The sequence below is a fragment of the Triturus cristatus genome, chromosome 9 (assembly GCF_964204655.1).
Source record: "Triturus cristatus chromosome 9, aTriCri1.1, whole genome shotgun sequence".
Taxonomy (NCBI): domain Eukaryota; kingdom Metazoa; phylum Chordata; class Amphibia; order Caudata; family Salamandridae; genus Triturus; species Triturus cristatus.
Genome location: NC_140592.1, coordinates 531,990,000 through 532,009,085, shown reverse-complemented (window position 1 = coordinate 532,009,085; position 19,086 = coordinate 531,990,000). Strand labels below are relative to the sequence as shown.

Below are 19,086 nucleotides of genomic sequence, written 5' to 3'. Positions count from 1 at the left end.
GCCAAAGGGAAGCATTGTGAACTGAAAGTGCTTGTGGTCTACCGTGAACTGCAGGTAGGGCTAATGAGTAGGCAGGGCGGGAATATGAAAGTAGGCATTCTGCAAGTCCAATGCTTCTAGCCAATTTCCGGGGTCTAGGGCAGACAAGACCTGATCCACAGTGAGCATTTCGACTTTTCCTTTTTGAGGAAGTAGTTGAGGGCTCGCAGATATAGAATAGGACAAAGGCCCATGTACTTTTTCAGGACCAGAAAGTTTTGGGAATAGCAACCACAGCCTATTTCTGGTGATGGACAACTCTATATGGCTCGCTTGGCCAAGAGAGTCCCAACTTTCTCCAGAAGCAAGTTCAGGTGGTCCTCCTTCAGCCAGTCATAAGTCGAGGCATGGAAGGAGGGGGTAGTCTCAAAGGGAAGGGAGTAGCACCTTTGGACTATCTGAAGAACTCACTAGTCCGATTTAATATTTTGCCAGTGGTGGAGGTGATGGCTGATCCTGACACCAACCAGCCACCCATAATCTTGAAGGGCTGGACTAGGAAGGTTTAGAGGCTTCAGGGGGAGGAGTGGACTGACTGGACCTCTGGCCGCCTGACCCATGGGGTCTAAAGGAGTTGCGCATACGGCCATGCAGTGTTTGCTGAACACGTGCTGTCTTGTAGATGGGATTTGGGTGGCGCAGCTGAAAGCCCCTTCCGTGGCCATGATAAGGGCAAAAAGCAGACAGGGGGGAGGGGACAGGTTGGCACAGAGAGGCCCTAGGACTTGGCGGCAGCCAAAGAGTCCTTAAAACGCTCCAGGGCAATGTCTGCCTGGTCCCCAAAGCGACAGGTGCCATCAAAGGGCATGTCCATAAGGGAAGCCTGGACATCCCTAACAAAATGAGAAGTTCTGAGCCAGGCGTGGCATCAAAAGGCCTCTGTTGATGACATTATTTTGCCCAGCAAGTCGGTAGTGTCAAGCCCACAATGAATGATGAACTTTGGAACATCTATCACGTCTGATACCACTTGGACGAGAAGGCCCGGGCCTCATCCGGGACCTGTAGCAGCACCTGAGCAATTGTTTCCCACAAGGAGTGAGCATAACGGCCCAATAGGCATGCAGTGTTTATCAATCACAATGCAAGGTTAGCAGAAAAAAAATCTTCTTGCCCCAACTATCCAGCCTCTTGGATTCCCTGTCTGGGGGTGCACAGGGAAACACACCCTGTGAGTTAGAGGCCTGGATCACCAAACTCTTGGGGTAGGGAGGTTGGGGAGAAATTTCAGGTTGCCCGGAGCAGGGCGATGATGGCGGGCAACCGTCCTATTCACATAGGGCCCCGTGCTGGGCTTGGATCATGTTCCCAGAAGGACATCAGTAAAGGCTTTGTTGAAGAGCAGGAGGGTTCTGAGGAGGAGACACCCGGCTGCAGGATCTCTGTCAAGATGTTAGTCTTGACTTTCACCGTAGGGAGCTGAAGGTCAAGGACCTAGGCTGCCCTGCTCATCACCACAGCATATGAAGCTCACTCCTCCGTAGTCATGGTAGGGGGAGAAAGCAGGCCAGAATCTGGGGAGGTATCCAGGCCACTGGCCTTACCCAATTCCTCATGCAAATCCATTTCGTGCTCAGGCTTGTCCTGTTCAGGGTCCCAATTTTCGTCCATTCCTAGTCCCTCAAAATAAGGCTGAAGAATGGACTGAAGACCCAAGGGTGCCATCAGCACCGGTGTCGATAGGGATGAGAATGGGGCTTCTGACGCCGGGGGTCTTGGCGCAGGGGCCAGCGTCAGGAAAGGTCTCAGGAGAATGACCGCTGGTGCGGAACTCCAGGGCCCGAAGGTCCACTGGGAGGGTTGGGTCAGCCAAATATGAGACACATGGCATCTCAGAATTCTTTAAACTGGGCTGGGGTCACTCCGGCTCCTGGAAAGGCAGGAAAACACAGAGCCAACCCAGATGAAAGTTCCGCAATACGAGGCCAAGATCATCGAGACTCTTCCATCACATTGGCAGACGGACGGGGAGACGTTGAAGCATGCTTAGACTTCTTGTGCTTATTATGCCTCTTACCTGACCGACTCGATGACTGAGTGGGAATATGGGGGCTTAGGACTCCAAGCAGTACCCGGACCTGCCCCTTGGCCGAGACTGGGAACGAGACCTCCAGGGCAAACAGTGTTGAGTTGAATGCCGGACCGCAAGCAGCTTTAGGGACCACTCCCTCAAAGCCTTGGGAGCCATGGCCCAGCAGCTGGAGCACAACTTCAAGTCGTGGTCACTCTCCAGGCACCGGAGACAAACTAAGTTTGGACCCGTGACCGACATGGCGCAGTGGCAGACGCTGCACGGTTTAAATACAGAAGTCTTGTTAGACTTCAAGGAAAAAACGTACACGCCAAAAACCTTTTGACAAAATGTCAAGAAAATCCTGTCAAAATGTGACAGAGGGTACCGCTCTTCCTGGATCTGCGCTAGGTGTCGCAGAAAGAAAAGAACTGCCGTCAGCGCGCCAAGATGGTGCCTACACGGGTGACGCAGACATCACTTTTGAGCATGGACAAAGCCACGTGGGGCTGACCGATGCCACCTACTGGCGCACAAGGGTATTACTCGAGCAAGAGTCTACCAGATCCAGCCTGACACATGGGTAACGGTGTTTCTTTTTCTTACATGTCTTTTACTCTTGGCTTTAAGGTATAAGATCTTTATTTTTTCTTCTATTTTCTTACTTATTATTTTTTTTGGAATGGTCTACCCTTCTAATGTCATGTATATAATGTTTGTTTCACTTATGCTTAAAAAAAAAAAAAAAAAAAAAGGTTATTCGAATGTAAGGAATCTGCGGCTAGATGTGTCCATCGAATTGGATATTCTCTTCGATTCATGTCACCTCCTTCTTCAATTCAACCAATCAAAACATCAGTATCTTAAAAAGACCTGCTGCAGAAAGAAGTCAACACTCTGTTGCAGAAGCATGCGTGGAGGAGGTTCCTCATGACCAGAGAGGACTGAGGATTTATTCCTAATACTTTTTGGTGCGAAGTAAGGACCAAAACAAGAATTCAGACCCATTCTAGATCTGCAAGTACTAAATAATACATAAGGAAAGAAAAAATCAGTATGTTGGCATTGCACCAAATGTAACCACAACTACTTCAAGGTGTCTAGATGTGTTCAATAAATCTCCAAGACTTTACTTTCACATTCCAATATCAATAAAGCATCAAAGGTTTCTTCTTTTCAAAGCAGGATCTTATCACTATCAATACAAAGTCCTACCTTCTGGACTAAAATCAGCTCCACAGACATCCGCAAAATGTATGTCTGTCGTTGCAGCTCATCTAACTAAACTAATGGCCTTTGTTTATCCTTACCTGGACGATTGGCTAATAAATAGTATGTCACCAGTGGAGACAAATAAATATTACCAATTCTGACTCAAGATGCTAACCAATCTGGATCTGCAAGTCAACCTCAGAAAATCTTTAACCTGCCGAGTCCAAAAGCTACTATACCTGGGACCAGTACTGGATACCCAATCCGCAAAAGTGTATCCTTCGAGGAGATTATTATCAATCAATCTGAAGTGTTACAATCTCTTACATGCTTGCCATCCATCAGCAAAACTGACTGTATCCCTACCAGGCTAGATGGCTTCTTGCATCTTTCTGGTTCCTCATGCAAGACTGCACATGAGACCTCTGCAGCAATATCTAGAAGACCAAAGGAATCAGATCTCAAACCGCTGGGAAGAGAAACGGACACTATCACATGCTGCAATTCAATCTCTCCGATGATGGACTCAACCGAAGAACCACTTGGTTGAAGTACCATTCAATCAAGATCTGCCAGCTCAAACATTGATAACAGATGCTTCTCTCCAGGGAAGGGGTGCTCAAATGGGGCAACTTGCAAACCCAAGGAATTTGGTCGGACAAGGAAAAGACTTACCATATCAATCTACTGGAACTGAGAGCTGCAAGCCATATGGAAATCATTACTAGCCAAAAACCTAACCATAAGGTAGATCCATCTTCCACGGTTTTAAAATATACAAACAGATTCTCTTAGTCGGGGTTTCCCAGGAAAATCACGGCTGGATCTTAAACAACAGAGTCTTATAATACATTTTCTAAGAGTGGGGATATCCACAAATTTAGTTGTTTGCCATTTCAAACAAAAACAAAATGCTGAGACTATACATTCAACTTCTTCCAATCGGGGTCGAAAGGGAATGCCCTTTTGATAAATTGAAACAGTAAGGAAATATCTGACCACCTTTTTTAGTCGCTGCTATTTTATTTAAAGCAGCCTAAGAACCAATTTAATATTTTCTTGCTTCTGCCAATTAATTTGTAAAAAGGTTAACACTTTGTCAATTTGTTTTTTCTTATTGAAAACAAGTCTTGACATAAACTATACACTTTTGAATCACACATAAATGAATATGTCATGCACAATATATTTACATTTCTGTAGTTGCATCTTAAAACAAAGTTTAAATTCAATTAAATCAAAACAACTTATAAACTGTAAAAAAAATAATGTTACACCAATATACAATTTGTCACTAACAGTAGTAGTAAACAATTGCAGATTAACTCTCATAACATTAGTTGCCCTTTTCTTTCTGAGAGTTAACAGCCATGGGGACTATGCTTAAGGGCAGAACAGATAAGGCTTATATCCATTATTTCTTTGCTGACTGAAAGCCACTATTGATTGTTAACCCTCATGGTTTTTGCAACATGCCAACGCGTTTCGAATCCCTATGTTAATTGCGGGATTCTCCTCAGGGCAGTGACTGGTGTAGTCTGAAATAACAATGTGAGAAAAAATGAAAATAAAAATCAATGTTTGTGTCTCCCTTCTCCATTTTTAGGTCGAGGACCGTCCGGTCTGCCGAAGGCAGAACCGGAAGTCGGAGATTTAATGTTTCTGAGAGTGGCTCCTTAGCCCGCCTCTCTTTTTGCCTCTCCTCCATTGGCTGGCTTCCTAAACGGAGGCCAGCCATTGGAGGAGAGAGCCGTCCCTCCAAATAGGCTCCGTCTTTTTCAGATTCGGGGCGTGTTCCTTGCTGTTCTTTTCACTTTTTAGCCACGCCCTTTTTTAGGCGTGTTTTTCTCTCCTCCAGCCAATGGCAAGAGGAGAGAAAAAGAAACACGCCCCCGAATCTGAAAACGCCACTGCGTTTCTCCGAGGCATTTCTGCTTCGCCTCGGAGAAAGGCGGTGGTGTCTCCTACCTACTTCTCCTTTGAAAGACTCGTTTCCTTTGTGTCAGAACGGTGCCACCCTGCCTCCATTTTGTTCATTCGTCACGGGGATTAAGTGATTTGCCCAGAATCACAGGATGTTCAGCGTCATTACCGAGACTCAAACCCAGTTCCCCAGGTCGAGCACCCTAGCCGTTCGGCCAACTCATGGGCGTGAGACACTCACTGCGACTTCAACACCCTCCTTGGAAAAGGGAGGCACGGCTATGCCAGTGACTGTCCCCCAGCCTTATGAAGAGAATAGTTGCCCTCCCTTCCCCATTATTAACTGGGAATGTACCATTCTAAACATCCTGCATTCGCTGTAGTGTCTGGGAAGGTTGCCTTTCATATCAGGGACGGGTCATTTCCTACACTCTATGGGTACTCACTCTACAGTACTGAGTTTTCCTGTGCATTTTCTGAGCGTTCCGAGTACTTTGAGTGTACCTGTGCACTGGCGGAGTGGCCACATGCGCGTGTCCCTTTCCTTCGATGCACTGTCAGTGCCTATGTGAAGTGTCTGAGTGGTGTGATGTCTCAATGAGTCTGTCTACCGTGTTAGTGTTCTGAGCCCCTTCGGAGTGTTCCCCGCACCACCACCTGAATGTTCCTGCATGTGCACTGTCTGTTTCCATGCAATCTCAGTGCTTCAGTGTTTCTATACTCGAAGCATGAACCTGCATCACATGAGTGTGCCCGTGCACCGTCGGGGTTCCATAATCCAGACACAGTTTAATACCGAGTATTGAGGATTCACAGGTGCCGCCTGATTGCTCACGTGCGCTGTGCGAGGTCTGAGAGTTCCTGTGCACGGAGGATTATGGAGAATTGTCAGGGGTTGTGCACACAAGTGTTCTCAAACATTGGTTCCTGTGCTCTGCCGAGTGTTGCGGTGGCTGTCTGAGGGTTGCTGTTCACTGAAGTGTCATGTACGCTGTCTGAGTGACCTCTCACTCTCTGCGAGTTTGCACACCACTGACCACTGTCTGGAGATTCCTGTGCACGGAGTATCACAGCACCACCATGACTGAGCGTTCACATGCACTGGTTTGAGGGTTCCTGTGTGCTGTCTGATTGCTCCGATGAACTCGCTCAGTGTTCACTGCCGGGTCTTCGTCTACAATGGCTAAGCGTTCTGTGCGTCTGTGACTGTTTGAGGGTTGCTGTGCACTAAGTGGCTTATTTACAAGCCCCTTGCACCGCCGGTGCGTCACTTTTAATATGGGGAATCATTATAAATAAGCCCCTAGGAGCTCCTGTGAACTTGTCGATGGCTTATGTGTACTGAGTTTTTTATGCACACTCTCTGCGTCTTATTGTTCATTCACTGAGTGTTCAGTGGCTGTTCCTGTCCACTGACTATATATGTGCATTGGCTGATAGCTTCTGTGCAATTAATAGTTCGGTGCGCTCTCTTAGGGTTCCTGTGCACCGTCCAAGGATTACTGTGTGCTGTTGGAGTCTTCCCGTGTGCTCTGCGAGTGTTCGTGCACAGGGTAAGGGTTCTTGTTACTGTCTCAGGCTTACTGTGCAGTTCGTTTTTCTGTGCACTCCCTGGGTGTTTCTGTGCGTTTCCCCGAGTACAAGCGTCCTTGTGCACTGTCTGAGCCCTCCTCTGCACTGACTGAGTTTTCCGGTGCAATGTCTAATGGTTCATGTGCAGTGAGTGTCTCTGAGCACTGCCTAAGGCCCCATGTGTTCCAGTGGACCATCTCACTATTCCCATGCATTGCCCCAGTGTTCCTGAGCTCCTGACTGTCTAGGGGTGCCTCTGAACTTACATTTCCAGTTTACTGTCAGGGTGTTCCTGTGCACTGACATTTTCTGTGCACTGTTTGAGAATCTCCTCGCACTATCGCAGTGTTCCCTTGCACTGCCTGAGGGTTCGTGTGCGCTGAATGTTCTTGTGCACAGAACACTGAGTGCTTCTTTGACCTATCAGATTTTTCCCATACACCTACTCAGTATTTCCATGCACTGCCAGAGTGCCCCTGTGCATCGGATAAGTGTTTCCGTGATGGTTTGAGGGTTCGTGTCCACTGAGTTTTCCTGTGCTCTCTGAGTGTTCCTGGGCACTGGTTGAGTATTCCATGACTGACTAGGGTTTCTTGTGTAATGGGTTTTCCTGTGCACTGAGTATTCACGTGCACTGTGTGAGCCTTACTGTGCACTATCTGAGGATTTCTATGCATTGTTTGACTGTTGCCGTGAGGTGTCTGTGAGTTCCCGTACACCTACTGAGTACTGCTGTGCACTCTTTGTCTATTCCCTTGACAAACCAGGTTCTTGTGCATTAGGTGTCTCCATGCACAGCCCCAGGCCTCCCAATGCATAGTTTGGGTGTTCATGTGCACTGGGTGAATATATACATGATGGTCTGATGGTTCCTGTGCTCTGAGGGTTCCTGTTAACTTGCTGAAGAAACCCGTGCACAGATTCAGTGTTCACATGCACAGTCTGGGGACCCTGTGCATTGAGTTTTATCTGTGCATAATTTGAGGTCTCCTGTGCACTTGCTGAGAATTGACATGCCTGCCTAAGGGGTCATGTGCTCGGACTCAATTTTCCTCTTGCTCTTCTTACTTCCACTCCTAGGCTACTTGCTGTGTGCAGTAACATAAGGTCTCTGGGACCAGAGTGATGAGGCTCAATTAAGTTGCGGTTGTTGGTGATTTTCCCTCTGCACAAAGAAGCTGGGAAACATATTTCTTGGAGTGTTGTTCACCTATAACCATGCCCAGCACATGCAAGAACCCTCTCAGGAGAAAGGTCTTCTGCACTTTGGCTTCTACGCACTCGGTCTGGATCCTTTTGACTAGCTGGCTTCCCCACCACTTAATAAACATAGTGATCCACCCACAGATGTATAAGTAAGTCAAAATTTCCCCAGATAAAGTGTAGAACCCCACAATGGTGGAAAGTACACACTAGTTGTTTAAATACCCCTCACACACCAAAAGGGCCCTTGGTGTCATGCTTCATCATAGGGGTCTTCCCGCCCCTCTACGGGACGGGGCGTGCTACGACCTACGTGTACGTGGGAGCACTGGTTTTGTGAGACAACTATGTGTTTTGGTAGGGTGTGAGAGGAAGGGTCGGGGGTGAATTGAGAAAGTTCAGGGGTGCCTCTGAACTTACATTTCCAGTTTACTGTCAGGGTGTTCCTGTGCACTGACATTTTCTGTGCACTGTTTGAGAATCTCCTCGCACTATCGCAGTGTTCCCTTGCACTGCCTGAGGGTTCGTGTGCGCTGAATGTTCTTGTGCACAGAACACTGAGTGCTTCTTTGACCTATCAGATTTTTCCCATGCACCTACTCAGTATTTCCATGCACTGCCAGAGTGCCCCTGTGCATCGGATAAGTGTTTCCGTGATGGTTTGAGGGTTCGTGTCCACTGAGTTTTCCTGTGCTCTCTGAGTGTTCCTGGGCACTGGTTGAGTATTCCATGACTGACTAGGGTTTCTTGTGTAATGGGTTTTCCTGTGCACTGAGTATTCACGTGCACTGTGTGAGCCTTACTGTGCACTATCTGAGGATTTCTATGCATTGTTTGACTGTTGCCGTGAGGTGTCTGTGAGTTCCCGTACACCTACTGAGTACTGCTGTGCACTCTGTCTATTCCCTTGACAAACCAGGTTCTTGTGCATTAGGTGTCTCCATGCACAGCCCCAGGCCTCCCAATGCATAGTTTGGGTGTTCATGTGCACTGGGTGAATATATACATGATGGTCTGATGGTTCCTGTGCTCTGAGGGTTCCTGTTAACTTGCTGAAGAAACCCGTGCACAGATTCAGTGTTCACATGCACAGTCTGGGGACCCTGTGCATTGAGTTTTATCTGTGCATAATTTGAGGTCTCCTGTGCACTTGCTGAGAATTGACATGCCTGCCTGAGGGTTCATGTGCTCGGACTCAATTTTCCTCTTGCTCTTCTTACTTCCACTCCTAGGCTACTTGCTGTGTGCAGTAACATAAGGTCTCTGGGACCAGAGTGATGAGGCTCAATTAAGTTGCGGTTGTTGGTGATTTTCCCTCTGCACAAAGAAGCTGGGAAACATATTTCTTGGAGTGTTGTTCACCTATAACCATGCCCAGCACATGCAAGAACCCTCTCAGGAGAAAGGTCTTCCTCACTTTGGCTTCTAGGCACTCGGTCTGGATCCTTTGGACTAGCTGGCTTCCCCACCACTTAGTCTGACCATCTATTTATAGCGCGTTCTTGGCACTATCTGTGTGACGGTGAGTCTAGAAAGGAGTGTCCTGCTGTCTGAACTATCTTGAGCTGAATGGCTCAGTGAGGGTGGGCATTTTGATATGACACAGGCTCAGAGTGTGTGACCTGATGGGCCTGCAGAAGATCTAACAAAGGGATCTCGTCCATGTTTTATGGATCCTTCAATGGGACAATGGGTGCAGTGGCACCAGGGCTCCTGGGTGTAAGAAGCCCACTTCACCTCAATTGTGCTTGCCTTTTACTACCCAATGACTACTGCATGCAGTATAATAATAATTTCTCTGCCATGCCTTCCTTTAGCTTGCTCCTTTTTAGGTCTCGGGACCATCCGGTCTGCCGAAGGCAGAACCGGAAGTCCGGAGATTTAATGATTCTTAGAGTGGCTATTTAGCCCGCCGCTCTTTTTGATTCTCCTCCATTGGCTGGCTTCCTAAACGGAGGCCAGCCATTGGAGGAGAGAGCCGTCCCTCCAAATAGACTCCGTCTTTTTCAGATTCGGGGGCGTGTTCCCTGCTCTTCTTTCCACTTTTTAGCCACGCCCCCGAATCTGACAACCGCCGCTGCGTTTCTCCGAGGCATTTCTGCTTCGCCTCGGAGAAAGGCAGTGGTGTGCTTGTTTGGTTACTGTGTTCAGTTATGTACAGCGCTTTGTACTACCTTCAGGTAGTTTGTAAGCGAATACAATGATGGCGACAAAGGTCACAAGAAAATGCAATTGTGCCCAGGACCCTGCGTGCATCTGATCCAAAGTGGGCCATTCAGCCACTTCTAGCTCTATATTCCACAGTACCGAGGCAACGAAATAAAGAACAACATTAAAAAAATACATTTAAAAAAAGACTAACTGCAGATCACTTTTCTTTGCTTGGCAAACACGTTCCTGTCCTGGAAATGTGCATCCCCGGCCTTCCTGTTCTCAGTCGGGGCCGTATTGATAGCCATGCCCCCTCTGCCCAGGAAGGTAAACACTCCTATATACACCACAGTCTCCTTGCTTCTCATTGGCTAGCTGCCATCCTCTGGCATAGGTACCTTGGGAGCCATGTCTGGGCATACCCAGGGCAGTTAGAGTGGCTCACTTCACACACAGTCGAACCATCAGTCATTTTTCTGGGTGTGTCCCATTACATCTTTGTTTCCACCATAGGCAGGCCTGGCAGTTCTAGATAGACCCTAACATCTGGGGCGGGGCCGAGACTGATGTGCATAAAGCTGGACAGAGGAGCTAACTCAATCTATAGTATTTAACATCCGCTGTGAGTGTTTGGAGCATTTCCGTCCGTCACTTTTTTTGTTTTTTGTTGCTGGTGTGCATTTATATGTATGTTAATATATATATATCGATTGAACTATGTTCAGCAAGTCACGTGAATGTGTATTTCTTAAGACAGTAGTCTCCGCCAACCATTTCAAAGTGCTCAGCACAGGTTACGTTGCGCATTCAGGCACGAGGGGGGGTTAAGGGATTTAGCCAGGATCACGAGATGTGGACGCGACCCAGAGTGTCGAACTCTGGTTTCCCGCACCAAGGTCGGCAATCTAGCCGCCGGACCGCATCCGCTCCCCCGCTGCTTAAGCCCTTACCCAGCCACTGCTCTCGGCGCCAAGAACCTCCTCGTCTTCGCCTGGGGAGCTGGGGGTCGCTACTGCGCCTTTCCATCTCACTAACTCACTTTCACTGTCTCTTTCACTACCTCTCTCTATCTCACTACATCACAACACCACTCTGCTTACATCTCACTACTTCACAACATCCCTCTCCCTCACTACATCACTGTTTCACTACCTCACTCTCTCTCACTACATAACTCTCTACCTCACTCTATCTCACTACCTCACTATCTCACAACTTCTCTCTCTCAAAACATCACTACCTCACTCTCTAGCTCACAACCTCACAACTTCACTCTCCCTCACTCACTACCTCAATCACTCTCTATCTCACTACCTCACTCTTTCTATCTCACTAACTCACTTTCACTCTCTCTTTCACTACCTCTCTCTCTATCTCACTACATCACAACATCACTCACTACCTCACTCTCTATCTCACTCTCTAGCTACCTCACTCTCTATCTCACTACCTCACTCTCTATCTACCTCACTCTCTCTCTCTATTTCAATACCTCACTCTCTCTATCTCACTACCTCACTCTCTCTCTGCTAATGCAATAGGTATCACATATGCAAAAAAAAAAAAGCTAATGCCAATAGAAATGACAATGCCATTTATTTAGGGATACAATAATGATAAAAAAAATAATGAGCAATACCAATAGCTTAACCTATAATATTGCCGAGACCATTGCATTGTAAATGCTTGTTAAATGTTGCCATGGTTAGTTAAAAAGCCATTATACCTGTACTGTTGTGTAATATTCCTCTTTTGTTGGAGCAGTTTCAATCATGTAGTAATCTGAGCTGAATCTACAAGTGAAGACAAGTGACTGTTCGCTGCTTTTGTTTCTTAAATGTACATACAGAGCGCTTTTCTTTTTAGTTTTTCAAATTTAAAAGGGGCGCTTACTTTGATATATTCATGCCAGATTCTGAGGAATTTATGTCTCCGTTAAATGTCTTCCTTTTATTACTTGCCGTCTGTGGAGCAAAGAAATTAGCCTGGTAAAATTACGTTTTCTTTTGCTCGCTCGTGCCTCATTTTATACTCTTCTAACTGCCTCGCTGCTACATTGTGTCACGGGTTGCCTTCCCCTAGGTTACTTGATCTTGCTTCGGTTTGACTTCTAAAACGCAAAGCGGTTGAACCCCTATTGCGCTCTTAGTTTCACAATAGCGCTGAGCTGCCACATCTTTTCCCGGCACTTACTTTTAAGTAAAAGCGATATTGCGAGCAGCTTTTCCTTACCGAGTCGGGTATCTTCAACAGTTTATTTTGGATTGTTGTTTCCGGTATGCCTCTTTGTTCTTTTTAAAGTGGTAGTTCAATAGTTCAGAGCCTTTTTTCTTCGACAGACATGTTGGAATCTTTATTGTTCTACTGATGTTCCATCTAAATTATAACAATATTTCGTAGTTGTTGAAGTTTTAAGTCGAAAACGAATTCCAGCAAAGACTATCTTTTTTTGTTGTATGCTGGGAGCTGGAGTTTTTCGGAGCGTATTTAGTTCAAGCTCATGGATGCCTCTCGACCTGAGGTTTTTGATATCTGTCATTTCATTGAGTCCATTCTGGGCACTGCTGAATTTTAAAATTAGGTATGCCTCCTTTTGCAACAGCAAAGTTTCTACATTGCCACCCTGGGTGGTTTTGTTATTACAGATAATACTGTCCAAAGAAATTCTTTCTCAGAGTGATTTTTCTCCACGAACAGCGTCACCATCGGTGCTGTCAACACTTGTTTTTTTATTCTGGATCTATGTTGGACGATCCTTTGATTTATTAGTTGATTTGTTTTCCCTATATACAGTTTAGAGCAGGGGCACTTGATGGTGTTTTTTGTTTTGCAATTTGAAAACTCTTCATGTTTCCATTACACAGCTCCATGAACAAATTCTGTACCTTCAATCGTCGTTTCACAAACCGAACAATTACCACATTTGTGGTGACCTTCTATTGGTTTGAGGTTCCATTGTTTTCGTAGGTCAGTCTTTTCAACGATTTTGACGCCAAGTCAGTCCTTATTATGTGGTTTCCTATGCTCTTTCCTTTCTTCATGGCAAACGGAGATTTATCCAATGGGCATTCAAGTTGTGAAAGGAGATGCCAGTTGTTAAGAATCATTTGTCTGAATTTGTGCATTTGGGGGCTATAGGTGGTCAAACATACCAATTTTTCTAATGGTTGCTTGTGTGTCTTGATTAGTAGTTCCTCTCTTGGAGTATACCAGGCAGTTTTGTGGCGTGTTTGAGCATTTTTCGAGTGTAGCCTCTTTACTTAAGTTGGTCACATAATATTGCTGCATTTGCAAAAAAATCTTCTTTTCAGATGCAATTTCTCCTAATTATTAGTAGCTGGCCATAGGGGAGATTGTCTCTTAAGCTTCTCGGATGCAAGCTTAGATAGTTCAAAATTGTATTTCTATCTGTGGGCTTGTGGTGCAGAGTTGTAATCAGCTTATGCTCAGTGGGTATTACTTCCACATCCAAAAAAGTAATTCTTATTTTGCTTTTATTTATACTGAATTTGATATCTTGGTGTCTTCTGTTGAGCCATTCGTAAAAAGAATGTAACTCATCTTCAGTGCCATTCCAAAGGCACCAGACATCATCTATATAACTATACCATTGCTGTATATGTATCTGCCAAGGGTTGTTATTTTAGATGAATTTGTCCTCGAAGTAAGCCATAAACAACAGCGCCAGAAATTGGTCATGGAAATTTCTCTATGCATTTCCCCCAATTTCTTTCTTACGGAAGCAATCATAAATCTCTACAGATCCAAGTCCAGGATGATAATGATAGCACCAGAATGGCCTCATCAATGGTGGGCCACAGACCATCTTCACCTATCAGACTGACCAGACAAGAGATTGCCATGCAGACAGACCACCTGTACAAGTTTGGGGGTCAGATAGTGCACCCCAACCTTCCATCACTGAACTCGACAGCTTAGCACCTGAATTCCTCCAATATGGTTATTTAGGCCTTCCACGAGACTGCATGGACATTTTAAGAGAGGCTAAAAGATCTTCCACAAGAAAATTATATGCCTATAAGTGGAAAAGGATTTTACTTATGGTACATTTAGAACAGACACAATCCAATCCTGAGTCAATAAGAAGTGGCTATACCCTACCCTCTTCAATTAGCAAAGTCTGGGTTACAGATTTTCTCAATTAATGTGAATCTTGCGGCTATAATAGGCTATAGAAAATCTCCATCACAAACGTTTTTCTTTAAAATTCCTGTAATAAAAGACTTTTTAGAAGGGCTTAAATAAGTATTCCCTCCAACTAAGCCACCATCCGCTCCTTGGGAACGTAACATTGTTCTCTCCAGATTAATGGGTCCCCAGTTTGAACCCATTCATAAAGCCTCTTTACAACATCTGACATGGAAAGCGGCTTTCCTAGTAGCCATCACTTCAGCACTCAGAGTGAGTGAAATTCAAGCATTATATTCTAAAGAACTATACACTGTTTTTCACAGTAATAGGAGTTGTGATGAGAATTCATCCCAGTTTCCTTCCTGAGGTGGTTTCAGATTTTCATATCAACCAAACCACCTCATTACTGACCTTCTTTCCTAGTACATCTCCTAAAGCTGAAAGGTTTTTAAACTCTCTTGATATTAAAAGAGTCTTAAAGTTATACTTAGATAAATCCAAAGCAGGAGGCTTGAAAAATAGGAGACTAACAACAGAGGCATATCTTCAATTATGCAAAATGGATGAGCAGTTTAGACTTGGACCCGGGGTGGTTAAAGTTCACCTTTGTGTCAGATCAGGCAACATTATGCAGGTCTTTTTGTAGATGAGATCTTGTCGGACATTTTCCCATGTCAAGCAGACCATGTACAAGCGTTCATGGAGAGGGAAAGAGGAGGCAAAGACACTACCTATGATGAACTGCTAATGTGCATACCAGTCAAAAAGAATCCCTTAAAATGCTGCCACTCTATTTTATATTTATCAATATTTTTACAGGACCATTCTAAAGCAGTGTAAGGAAGCGCAACGGGATCCTGAAAGAGTTACTGGTAGTGCTATGAACACAGAATCTTTGTTCTGTCATTCTGTTCAGTAAATTGTTACACAAGCAGAAGCTGCATATTATTGGGCAACGTGGATCAACACAAATCTCGAAATATATTTAAGTATAAATTAATATGTTATGTAATGCTGAGGGACTAGTAAAATGTGCCACATTCTGTTAGCAGCCTAAACAGAGGAAAAAAGGCTGTGAACATGTTTCATTCTCTCACTTCAAAATTGTGATGCATATTTAATTGCCATTTCTAATGATGATATTTACATTAAATGGTACATCATAGTTGCATAGGCATATATTTGCATGTTTATGACCCCAAATAAAAAGATAAGTGCATCAGAAACCCTTTATCATGAATGTATCACGGTTCTAAAACGGGTCTGTGGCGGAGATTTTGCCCCTCTCATTTGGGAAAAAGAACAACACGCAAGAAGAAAGTACAGACGGCATGCATATGCATATCAGAATGAACAGAAAAGGAGATCCATAACAGTCTTTGCCTCACCATGTTTACTTAAGGGGCAGTTTTTGGTGTATAGTATTTCAGGCAATCTAGACATTGATAGGCGGAATAAAAGCTAAGCACAGTCAGTACTAGAGGTGACAAAGTAGGATTCAAAGTGGAATAATGTCCTCTTTACTGGTACCGATCGCATTTGCAGCATTCAAATCTCCAAAGCTAAAGCTATAGGCTAATACAGATGCTTTCCGAAAGAATGAACAATGGTCTTACATACACTTTAGTTGACACTGCATAATATTTCTAGCTAGCACCATGCAAAGAAGACTGTCGGCGATCAGGGACAGCTTCCCAAACTGTGGAGGAAGACTATGAGAGTGAATCAGCTGAAGATGCATCTCACAATTTGTGCAGTCCTTGAATCTGGATACAGTCTGAAAAGATCAGGTTATCACAAAAGGGAAAGGGAAACAAATCCAGCATATTAAGACTAAACCAGAGGAGAAATAGCTTCCAGTGCCATCGTATACAACTGTCGATACTCTTCACCCCTGAACAGTTTTGAGCAAACTTAATTGTACCTGTTGTAGATGCTTTCATAAAACTCCTTGCTTGGAAAGAAGATGTGTGCACAGGGGAGGGTCACCTCTAGCACATACTGGGACATTGTTACAGTGGCCTTCTGAAAGTCTGCCATCTCCTCAGGGTCTCCAGGGATCACCATCTGACGAGTTAAGATAAAGCCTTCTTAGAAGTGAAGATTGCATAATGCATAACACAGCTGAAATACTGAAAAAGCCTTTAATGGTATGTTATACCGTTGTCTAATGAGAAAAAGGAGTTTTCAAGGTCTTACATGCCACGATAGCATGTCAAATATTCACTAAACTACAAGAAACATTTCCGTATGTAGCTATCATAGAAGAAATAAATACGTATCCATATTACTTGTTTGGGACATTTGTAGGGGCAACTAGAACTCATGATCTTTGTATCAGTTAAAACAAGTGAGAGAAATCTCACTATAAATTGTCTTTTTTTTGTGTACCCTTCTCTATGTTCCTCTTCAAACTACAAATTAACCCTACAATCGAGAAACATGTATTCTATTTATATATATATCATAGTACAGCTTATTCAGATAAACAAAGAAATATATCACAAACAAGAATGACTTCCCAGACAAAAATATAAATTAGTCTTAATTGTAGTTAAGGTAAGTCTTTTATTGTGAATCACTTGTCCTTTTTTTTTTAAATCACCACACAATTGCTTTGCCAACGCGTTTCATCCCTCTTGAGACTTCTTCAGGGCTTATTAAGTGCTGTTTCTGATGTTGATGGTAAGTGTGGTTCCAAGCCAACCTTAACAGCAACGCTGGTAACACTGTGTATCTGTAAGCCCAGACCGGGTAGTACGATGCACTGTCAAGTACCTTCTTCTGAAGAATTACGACTATTTGATATTCTTGCCTGGGAAGTCATTCTTGTTTGTGATATATTTCTTTGTTTATCTGAATAAGCTGTACTATGATATATATATATATATATATATATATATATATATATATATATATATATAAATAGAATACATGTTTCTCGAGTGCAGGGTTAATTTGTAGTTTGGATTACGGTGGTTTTCAACCACCAACGTGGGATGTATGTGGGTCACATCCTAGACCTGCTGCACAGAGGCTTAGTGCTAACGTAAGAGGCCTATAAAATAGTGACGACTGGTGCTGGACTGGCTAAAGCTCTGACCCTGACCGTTTGTAAATATATCTATGTTCCACTCCCACTGATCCGGACATAGGCTTTTCTAAAGCATTCTGCTCTCAGGCTCTTCTATCGTGTTCCACTCCATACCTGTAGCACATAGACAGATCCACATCTGCTCGAATGATTAGCAAGGCAACTCATATCGTGCTATTTTCACACAATCAGTGACTCACAGGAGCACGAATGAAGCATACAGAACGCAATTGCTGAGACTTACACCGCTCCCATTTCCAGGGGTAGAAATTGTGCCCACACCACAGAAAGTTATACACAAAACGTTTAATGGTCTTATGGTCCTCGAGTCACCAACTGGTTTCCGATTTATTTTTTTACTCCCTTCAGAACCCGGTGCAGAGCAAGCAGAAATGTAACTCTACCCTATCTTTCATTTCAACCTACTTTTCATTTCTGATGATTCTTCTTTTAATGCCAAACTGAAGACACTGGAGGCAATTTTTTTGTTTTTGTTGCACTTTACTAATTAATGCTTTCAGCACAGCCATTGACACAATACAAACTTCAAGACACTTATTTGGAAAGCATTTATACATAAACTACCGATATCTTTAGACCCTGATGGTCTCAATTGTAAAATGACCATGCATATCTCTGCGCATTAGGCACATGTATCTACAGTTTCCCAATGCCCACTCTGTAGCCCTGTTAAGGAGCTCTGACCCGATGGCCGTAGCTGCAGAGGCGGTTGGGTAAGCTTGTGCCCTCCTACGTCAGAGGTTGGACTGCTTTTGCAGTTATCACTACTTCTGTGTTGCTGTGTTGTTGGGCTTAATGCTCACCTGCTCCACAGATCTGAGGAGCGTTGTGGTGGGTGATCTGTAATTCTATGTCAGGAGCGGAGGCAAGGATTATGCCTTACTTTCCTTATTCTTTTTCCAGCAGTATCTTCAACTTTTAAACAAAAAACTAATGTTCCCATCATGCACTCAGCAAGGGTCATGTCCAATCCACAAATAGGCAATCCCCGAGGGATGCAAGGGTGTACACTTCCTGTTTGACCTCCTCTTTCTTTCCTGCTTTCCAGCAGATAAGTACGTTTCTTACTCTTTCTAGAATACCACAAAATTAATGCATTTCGGTTTACTGTTGGTTATTTGGTGATAAGCTTTCGCTTTGCGCTGTCATTATAGTGTTCGGCACTCATTTTTGTAGTCTTCAGGGCTGCAGGAGCGTTTGTCCGCTCCACTCGTGGCCCCTCATTGCCAGGCAGCGGTGCGGTGTACTGTTGGAATCCTAGGGAGCGTGTGTCCGGGTCTCATTGGTCCCAGCCGTACAACCCGGCGAGATCAACGAGCGCTCAACATTTCACCGCACCCGGCACCGGCTGCCTGGATCTTGCCTTGAAGCCCAGCGGGCCGGTAGAAACTGCCTCATCTTGCTGACGCCCACCTATCAGCGGGTCTGTAATTAAACCCGCGGTAAAGTTTTTAAGGGTGAGTCGCCCCTTGAGGATTAGAAAAATCTGCTTAGCTCCTTGGGAGCACCAAATATAGTGCACTCTGTCACACAAAAACTGGCCTTTGGCTGGCTGGATTCTAGGGATAGCGTATACAGTGCTTGTATAAAGGATTTCACTGGATTGAGCCCCTTTACATTGAGTAGAGCACCTTGGCATCTGTTTGGCTGCATTACAGCACATTACAGTCCCACACATTGCGCAGAGCACCTTAGCATTTATTTGGCT

At 44.6% G+C, this 19,086-nt stretch overlaps 1 protein-coding gene across 1 annotated transcript in view; it reads right to left on the bottom strand.

Annotated features, from left to right (window-relative positions):
* The window catches only part of ATG2A (autophagy related 2A), a 2,561,659-nt gene that overhangs the window by 1,649,592 nt on the left and 892,981 nt on the right, over nucleotides 1-19,086 (bottom strand). The window contains exon 18 of the mRNA XM_085625535.1: nucleotides 16,188-16,330. Within this exon, the coding sequence (XP_085481661.1) occupies nucleotides 16,188-16,330 (143 nt within the window). The remainder of the gene's footprint in view (nucleotides 1-16,187; nucleotides 16,331-19,086) is intronic.